We start from the raw sequence: 8781 nt of genomic DNA on the forward strand, positions 1-8781 counted from the left end.
TCAAGTGCAGCCTAGACTAGAAGTCGTCAACTTTGCTACTTGTGATGACCTCTGGTGACATCGTTTTTGATCTGAGCAAAAATAACAGAACTGCTAAGTGCTTTCCATGGACCTTCTTACGAAATTCGATTGCTGTTTGACGATTCTCGCTATATGTTGCCAAGTCTGTTTAGATCTCTGAGGGGCAGGTATAATCCCTCCTAGGTTGCCTCAGTCCCCCTGTGCCCGGGACAACTGTCATTCAACGAACAGCACAGCTCAGCTTCTTGCTCCAGCCCAGGTGTCGGCAATCGGTACATTTTCATCAGATTTCGTCACGTTCATTTGCGACTATTTTCCTGGCAGGACGGCGCCCCAAGGGCGCTCGTATACGAGCACTCTCGTATATAGTGTGAGTAGTTTGGCCGGCAGCGGCGGGCGCCGCTTGGGTAACCTCCTGTTTGCAGGGAGCTCGTGCTGTGTGCGAGCGTTCACTTTCACTTCCGTCCCGGCCCTCCAGCGCCGGCGCCGGGCGGCTGCGCGCCGGGGCGGCGGCCTACGACCCGACCCAGATCACTGGAAAGTGGTCCGCGGACACCGACCCGTGCGCCGCTGAGACAGCCGCCGGCGCCCGAGACAGGGCCGACAGCGATGGGGCCATGTTTTTATCAGGAGCATGTGACATTGTGAAAGGCGTGAGTGGTGACCTTCGCTCTGTGGAGAGCCGTTTATCTGAGGTCAAGTTCTGTACGTGCCGAGCATACAGCAGAGCCAACCACGTGCAGTTTCAGCCCTTGTCACGTGGTGGCGAAAGGCTGAAAGATGTCCAAGGAGCAGTGCTTGGTTGCTGTCGGTCATATAAGCGCTGCCTCATATCCAATATCAAAGTAATTGAGCTACGAGCTCACCCATATAAGATCTATTCAGCAAAATGACCAATCTTCGTGTATTCAAAACTTGATATTGCTTTCAGGATTTTGGTGCTTTCAGTTAATATATTTTCATCGTCTATTCTTTTTGTCGTTTTTAATAAGTCGCTTCCGAGACAAAAATGGAAAGGATTCATTAAATGCATTTTAATTGAACGCATTCGTTGAAATTTAAACCATATTTCTTCGCAACACTGATCATTTAGAAAGTCTACGTTTCCACACATTTATTTGTGACCTCAAATACCATACATCGCAAAACAATAATACAAACACCAATCAACAATAAAACGGAGCTAACACTCCAAATCAGGCAAGTCCGCTCGACCGCTCGCCATAGCAGTTAAATGGAACCGCTTGGTGCGGGAACGGGATGGAAAGAAAATTGATAATCAAAGGCTATGACTGATCTCCGAAGATATGATTCGGGTAACATATGAGCTCTTCCTTTACTGTCGTGGGGCGGCACCAGTCGATAAATAAGTCAGCTTCTGAAGCTGCAAGGGAGAGACAGCCAGAAGGGACGCCGCGGTGAAAGACAGCCGCGGAGACGAGTGACGGAGGGATCTCATATTGCTGCTGCCTTAGTTGACGGGCGTGGCCCCGGCAGGGATGGCCGGGCCCCGGAGCGGCGGCCGGCCGGCGTTGGGCCTGAACGGCTGCCGGGACAGGGTAGCAGGCCGGCTCGGCTGCGGCGCCGGCTCAGCAGGGCCCGACGAGAAGCCCGGGTCGAACTCCTCCTCGTCGTAGTAGAGCGGCTCGTCGAGCTGCTGCGGCGGCGGCGGCGCGGCGCCGCGGGCCGGTAGGCGGCCGCGCTGCGGGCTGCCGCCCTGGCGCGCCGGCGGCTCCTCGCCCAGCTCCTCGGGCGACTCGGTGGGCGGCACGTCGCAGTCCTCGGTGGGCGGGTGCACGCAGCGGCGCGACACCTTGTCGAACACCAGCGTGGCCGGACAGCGCATCAGGCGCGGGTAGCCGCCCTGGCAGCTCCAGTAGCGCTCGCACGACTTGCCCAGAGGCACGTTGCCGTTCGGGTCCTCGGCGCACAGCGCTGTGGAGAGACGGAGGGGAGTTAGAACTGGGAATGACGGGCTCTCTGGTTACATAACGACTACGACTGTTAAGTCGACGACCAGGCTTATCAGAAATTATGAATAGTGCGCATATGTCATATTTACCGAGCATATAGGGGAGAGCGGGGAGAGTTGTATCATGTCCAAGTTGTATCAGGGCGAATTGTGCCAAACTTATCCAATGGATGGCGCTCGCGACACGACCAGCCGACGAGGTTTTCCGGGCGCCATCTTTCCCTGTTCTGTCTTGTGGCTGAGTGGACGCGTCTCGAGGTGAGAGCCGATTTTATGTTTTTTTAATGTCATTCTAAAAAAATAAGTTGCAAGAAAATGTGTGTTCTGGGCATTTAGATGTGCACGAATTTGAAAGATCTCCGTTGCGGTGGTGGGGGTAGGTTCTAAGGCTGCGTGAGTGAAAACGGATTTCTCCAGCTGTCCGCTGTTTTTTTAGCACGAGGATGTTTTTTCCAAGATGGCGGCTAAGTACATGTTGTATCAGAGCCGGGTGAGGTATGTTGTAACATGTATGTATGTATGCATGTATGGGTATGTTGCCTTTGATCGCGAAAGCTAAGCCCTGGCTCGCGTTTGTAGGTAGCTAGTCAATGCTCGCTCCATTTCGGCACAATGTGTTAGCTTCTTTGCTCTTAACGGGCCACTTTTGCGTCTAGTCTGTTGATGTTTCGTTCGGATTACATTGACCTAAGTTTGGTCTAATAAAGTGAAGCCTTTGAGCATACCTATACATTGTATTAACCCCATTTAATGTTGTTGTTATGTTCAAAACCAGTAGCAAGCACACTCCCTGAAACGTGAAATAGTGATACAAATTACCCCACCATGTGATACAACTCACCCAAGCCATGGGGCAAGTTGTATCAAAAACATTGTTCTATTCGGGAGACCGTAGAAGAAAAACTGGTAGAGGTAGTGGAAAAGTTACTTTGCACAAAAAAGCAGAAGAATCAATGAAGGGGATAGTATGGAAATAATGAGCTTATCACGGATAGTTACGAGGTTATGGGTCTCGGAGTAAAAACTGATACAACCCACCCCACTCTCCCCTAACATCATGCCATGTTTTTAAAAAGTGGACCTCACTCTGTTTCTGGCACTATTCCGGTTATATGTAATCACCGTTCTGACTCTGCTCATCCATATAAAATTAGCATGACCTCAAACGGCACAAATCTCCCTCCCGTTCCCTCTCTTAGAGACCCTACCCTACTCACGGTGCTTCTGGCAGTCGGCGACAAACTCGGGCCAGTCGCACGAGTGGGTCTTCTCGTTGTAGAGCAGACCGCCGATACAGAACTGTTCGGTGGAGGTGCCGTTCCAGCAGGTCCAGTAGCGCGTGCACGACGTCTCGTGGCCGAAGATGCCGTACAGCCAGTCACAGTGCTCCGTAGAGATCGGCGGGTCTGCACGGGAGTTGGTAAGGTTAGAGTGGTGGGGCTTTGGAACGTCATGGTCATAAGAGCGCCTATTTTGAGATTATTTATAGGTAGTCCTATAAGAGATCAATTAAGTCCAATAAAGTTTGCGAAGTTTAATATATGCATGTGTTGTCAACGCTGAACACGAGTAATGCAGAATACTAGTAGTTCGATATTTCAAATGGAATGACTTATGTTATCATTTACCTAATTTTTTACGTTTGACATGAAATTATTGCCGTACATTTTAAAATAGCAAATTAATGGCAATTTTTGGAGCTGTAATACTTCTAATAAGTCCAATTATATATTAATTCAGCTTTTATACAGTACAGCCTGAAAAGAGTATCGTACAAAAACATGTCATGAACACTCCCTTCTCCCAAAGAATAGTTCTAGAAGAGTACCAGTGTACTACGTATGTTCAATGAGGGAAACACGCCACCATCCGACAGGTATACCGATTCTGACCATCTACAGACCCCAGCACCAACCGAGACGGACCCTGCACCTCCTGCTTCACTCTAATGCTTACCTTTGTTCTGTCCGAACCGTCAACTCACGCCTGGGCGGCCCACAGGGACCACCTATCGGAGCACGGCCTGCCTGTCTGCCTGCCTGCCTGACTGAGCTGCACTGCTAGCACGCCCGAAGTACAGTCTGTCTTAAAAGTACCGCGCAAAGTGACGGTGGATCCATCAAGCCTGACCGATGAAGGACTGCCAAATTTGAGTCACCGAAGCAATGGACATCCTCGTCCATTTCCCAGCTCCATTGGTTCGGTGACTTTCAAATTATAGCAGGCCCTTCCTCGGTCAGGCTTGATGGATCCACCGTCACTTTGCGCGGTACTTTTAAGACAGACTGTACAATAGCGCCTGACCGTCTGAGCTACAGTACAATATACTGTTGCTTGTAACGGAGGCCTTTGTGTGAGTTTCTCGTGCTCACGCACGCCTCTCAGCTGGACGTATGGGAGACGGTGGCTAATTGCATAAGGGCAAATTCCTGTCTTTTTAGTTAAATGCCCTAGCTGAGGAACATGAGCTTGAACATGCTTTCCATGAACTACATCTGAATCGTTTAAATTTCGAATACTTACCCAAATTGCCCTTGACGTTGAGACTTTGACTAATGAAACTAATAATAACACATCTGATTTAGTTTTGAAATGTGGAGGCTAATTTTCTGGTACTCTTTGGCTAATCCCGTATGAATTTCTGATTGAACTGCGGCTGCCATTTTGCCATACTCACTTGCGAGCTGTTTGTTGAGGCAAGCGTACGGGTTCTGGTTGGGGTATCCACAGTTATCAAGGAGTGCGGCGCCGCGCTCGGCGAACACCAGGCCGTTGGGACAGTCGACCTCGTACACCTGGCCGGCGCTGCACTCCAGGTAGCGGTCACAGTAGTCTTTGTGCGCCGCGATGCCGCTCTCCTCCTTACAGGGGTCCAGCTGCTCGGCGGGCCCCTCGCCTCGCCGCTGGGCGCCGCCTGCGGGCCAGCCCAGGTCAGCCCAGGTCAGCCCAGCCACCAACGCCAACACCACGGAGAGAGGAGGTACGGAGGCCCTCTGCGCAAAGGTACAGCTGGCTGCGGATGCTTAGCCTTTGTGTATGGTATCGTACAACTAAATTAGCTTTGATTCGATGCCAAACAAGCATAAAAACGCCAGAACTGAACGATGTCTAAGGCTTTCGGCTAAGCATCGCAGAGAGCTGCACATCTGTCGGGCCAACCACTATCCTACATGCATGCTCTACCACCTCTACCAGCCGGGATCCCACAACCACCGCCTCCACTGCTGCCGGTGTTCTCCCGTCCGCCGCCTGGGACAGGCGTCCCACTCACTGCGCGAGAGTCCGGCGTCGCACGGGTACTCGTGCTCATAACCGCAGACGTCGACGAGGGCCTGCCGCCCGGCGTACACGAGTCCGTTGGGACAGTCGCGAACGACTACCTCGTCGTTGCCCACACACTCGTAGAATTTGTCACAGTACGACTCGTGAGGGCTGGTGCCGCCGCGACGCTTGCACGGGTTCTCTGAGCGGCCCTGGCACGCGCCTACAATAGCGCCGGGGGTCGGGTCAGGTCAGCTAGGTCAGGTCAGCTCAAAGCTGAAAATTAAAGCTGCAGTGTGTATAGAGGTGAACTAAGATCAATGTGGGTGCGATCTTGCACATCAGGGAACATAAAAGACTCTGTTACATATACGACGGAACAAGTGACACCGTGCATACACTCCCCCTTAAAATATCACGCCTAATGTTTCAGACCACTGCTGGGCTATCAGATCGGCCCCAGTCTGCTGAGCAGGGCTCACTGCTGTACCCGTTACCCATCACAGCCTTTCCCATCCGTTCCACGTCGTCACCCACCGCAACCCATGTCGCGACCCATCGACTTGATCGACCCACCGCCGGCTCAATCGTGAGCGCGCTGACCCGGAAACCCAGAACTACGATCGGCGGTCGCGCGCGTCGCTCGGTCACTGCCGTCGTGCGACCGCTTTCACCGCTCCCCGGGCTGGACAGCCACCCTTTGGTGGAGCTTGGACCATCACAACTGCGACTTATTGTACAGAGAGACATGTGAAAACAGATTTAGCTCGGAGGAAACGGGCGAGCAAAACAAACAGAACGTGATGGTGTGATTGAGTTTTAGTCCGAACAAGAGACGATGTCACGCTGCCAATTAACGTTTAGAGCTGACTCAAAAATCTCATCAGAGAGCATTTTAGCAGCACAAATCCTATAGTTGGGTACAATGAAATTCTCCAATGTATAGGAACCTAAATTGCGGAAACGAGCGAATCAGCAATTTTTACGCATATGAATTCTCAGTTCAATGATATTTCCATACAAGGTCTTGACTCTTGGCCTTTGTTTGTCCACCGAATGCCCGTAAAGCACTTGAATGAGATTGACGAACTATTGACTTTTGCACGTTTCTTAACCCTAGAACGCCTAGGGGGGGGGGGTGTATCAACCCCCCCCTGAGGTTTTTTCGAAGTGCACGCTAAACGGCTTGTCGTAGCGGGCTGAAATTTTCAATACCATCTGGGGCAACCTTTGCGCATCTTTTGCCGAAAAAAATTGATCGGGTCATGTCAGGTCACGGAGTTATGACGTCATAAGAGGTACAGCCTCCGGCCGACAGTTACCAAACGTGTGCGCCGAATCCCTAGGTTTTCTGCCGGTGATACCCACATTGTTTGATGGATCATGATGAAACTTCCCATGCATGTTGGGGCAAGCATTGGCTATCGTGTGGTGCAAGAAAATTGACCGGGTCAGGTCAGGTCACGGAGCTATGACGTCACAAGAGGAACAGCGTCCGGTACTATTTTTGAAAATCGCCCGAACCACTATTTTGCTAATTCTTGTCACCTCAATGGGAATATGCAGCAATATTAGCTTCTATAGGGAGCAAATGGACCTCCCAAATCCAAAAATACAATCAGATTTCAAAAATTTATATTTTTGATTTTTCGAATTTCTGCCGCCGACTGTGACCTTGCCGACTTCCGGCGCTCCCAACGCGCCATTTTTAGAGCTAGGGAAACGAAATACATACCAAACGATAGAGAATTGATCAAGGAACACGATAGTGAAGGGTTCAAGTCGATATCTCCCACCATTTTGCCGCAATCGTTGCGCAAAGTTGAAAAAGTTTGATTTTTTCGGAAAATTTGACCTTTGACCGGTCATAAGTAGGTCAAATGTTGACCTAGGACCAAAAAATATACCACCAATCGCGAGATCTCGTTGAGAGCAATCCGTTGGCTTTTTCCGCTAAGCTCTACGACCTTCCGTTTCGAAACGCCAGGGGGGGGTCGTAACAACCCCCCCCCCCTGGTCGTTCGTGTTATGAGAAATGGCCTGGTCGTGCGAGGGTTAAGTGACCTTTACGTTTATGTGTCCCCGAGACGCTTCCTTCTTCCAACAATCACATTACAGAGTCATGAACTCATCGCGACAACTTAATCCCACGACCACATCTTTGCCAACAAATAAACGTTCAGGGGCTTACGACCCTCCCATTTCCATGATCTGAGGCGCCGACCAGTTCGGCAGCGAGACTGGCATCGGTCAGCGAAACCAGTTCCTGGAATGGTAATGCGACGATCCGGCAATGGCACAGCACGGGGACCGAGACCTGAACAGTCGTACACGGCGAATAAGACAGGAAAGTGTACATCGGAGGCTTAGAAAGCCGGACTTCCGGCAGATGAAAACATGGTAAAGAATACACTTGACATGCTAAACGTGAACTGTTCTGTGGCCAACTTCAGCATTTATGCATATTTTAGCAATGGCTACTCACGTCATACTTTTACTTTTCAATGAAATCAGTTTTCCATTCGGAGCAACCTATGCGAAGCTATTGATGAATAAGCATTGTATTGACAAATAACGGTAAGATTTTGATCAGTTTTTTTTTGAAACATACGAAAAGCAGTAAGCAAAGGAACCACCAAAATTCCGAAGTTACACATTTTCCACGTGTTTGGACCAGGTCACGGTCAGGTCACGGCCAGGTCAACTCACCAAGGTGCGCCAGGCCCAGGAGGGCTACTGCCACTGCCAGTCCCTTCATGGCAGCCTCTGTTCTGTGTCCGTATGTCGACTCCGAGCTTGCCGCCACCGATGCTGCCGTCGAATGCTGCCCGGTGCCGCTGCCGCGCCGTATTTGTAGACTCTCTCGCTGGCGCGCGGCGCCAACTCCTTGGTTGGAAGTGCTATGACGTCACGCGGGTCGGGTGCCCGGTCGCCGCTGGACCGGACACACTGCGCGGGGCCGTGTGTCCGGTGATCGCAGATCGGCAGCTCAGCCGTGGACCGTGACCGCTGACCGGGGCGCAAGGTATATGGCTATATCACACATCGCAGATTCACTGAGTCGTATGACATGTGGTCAACCGAGCGGAGGATGTATCCCAATGGCAATGACCTCTAGAGATAAGCTCGCATCTTGAGGAGTGCTCTAAAAAGTTAAGGGCAAGGCGGAATTGATTTATGGGGGGGGGGGGGGCTGCTAGGTAGGATTAATTTGGTTATAGCAAGCGTTCGAGTGGTGTTGGTGGGTTTATGCAAACTGTACTTTCTGCTGCATGTCGATCTAGTGAATTAAAGGTTACCTACTACTTTGGTAGTGACGGCAAAATATTTTAACCGTGTGAATATCTAAGTAGTTTTATATAGATTCATCATGAATAGCTTCCGTGTGTCGAAAGTTGTAACATCTGATTCCACAGTGCACCGGTCATTCGTTTTCAGAAACAGGACACGAACAATTTAACACTTATTGTTTGCCTGAAGAGCTCCCGAAGACCATGACACAATATTTTTTACATTACCAGATATTT

At 50.6% G+C, this 8781-nt stretch overlaps 1 protein-coding gene across 2 annotated transcripts; it reads right to left on the bottom strand.

Moving 5' to 3' along the window:
* Positions 1–1120: 1120 nt before the first annotated feature.
* Positions 1121–8110, bottom strand: LOC122375966 (protein obstructor-E-like). 2 transcript variants are annotated; one of them, XM_043355586.1, is made up of 4 exons: positions 7964–8110; positions 5265–5477; positions 3211–3399; positions 1121–1956 (listed from the first exon to the last, which is right to left on the bottom strand). In XM_043355586.1, the coding sequence occupies exons 1-4, from the start codon at positions 8010–8012 to the stop codon at positions 1493–1495; spliced, it is 915 nt and encodes a 304-aa protein (XP_043211521.1). In that variant the 5' UTR covers positions 8013–8110; the 3' UTR covers positions 1121–1492. The 2 variants fall into 2 exon arrangements, with proteins under 2 accessions (XP_043211521.1, XP_043211519.1); XM_043355584.1 differs by lacking the exon at positions 5265–5477 and adding an exon at positions 4671–4907 and having other exon boundaries at positions 7964–8095.
* Between the last annotated feature and the right edge of the window lie 671 nt (positions 8111–8781).

This window comes from Amphibalanus amphitrite, unplaced genomic scaffold (genome assembly GCF_019059575.1).
Source record: "Amphibalanus amphitrite isolate SeventyFive unplaced genomic scaffold, NRLGWU_Aamphi_draft 001970F_arrow, whole genome shotgun sequence".
NCBI lineage: Eukaryota > Metazoa > Arthropoda > Thecostraca > Balanomorpha > Balanidae > Amphibalanus > Amphibalanus amphitrite.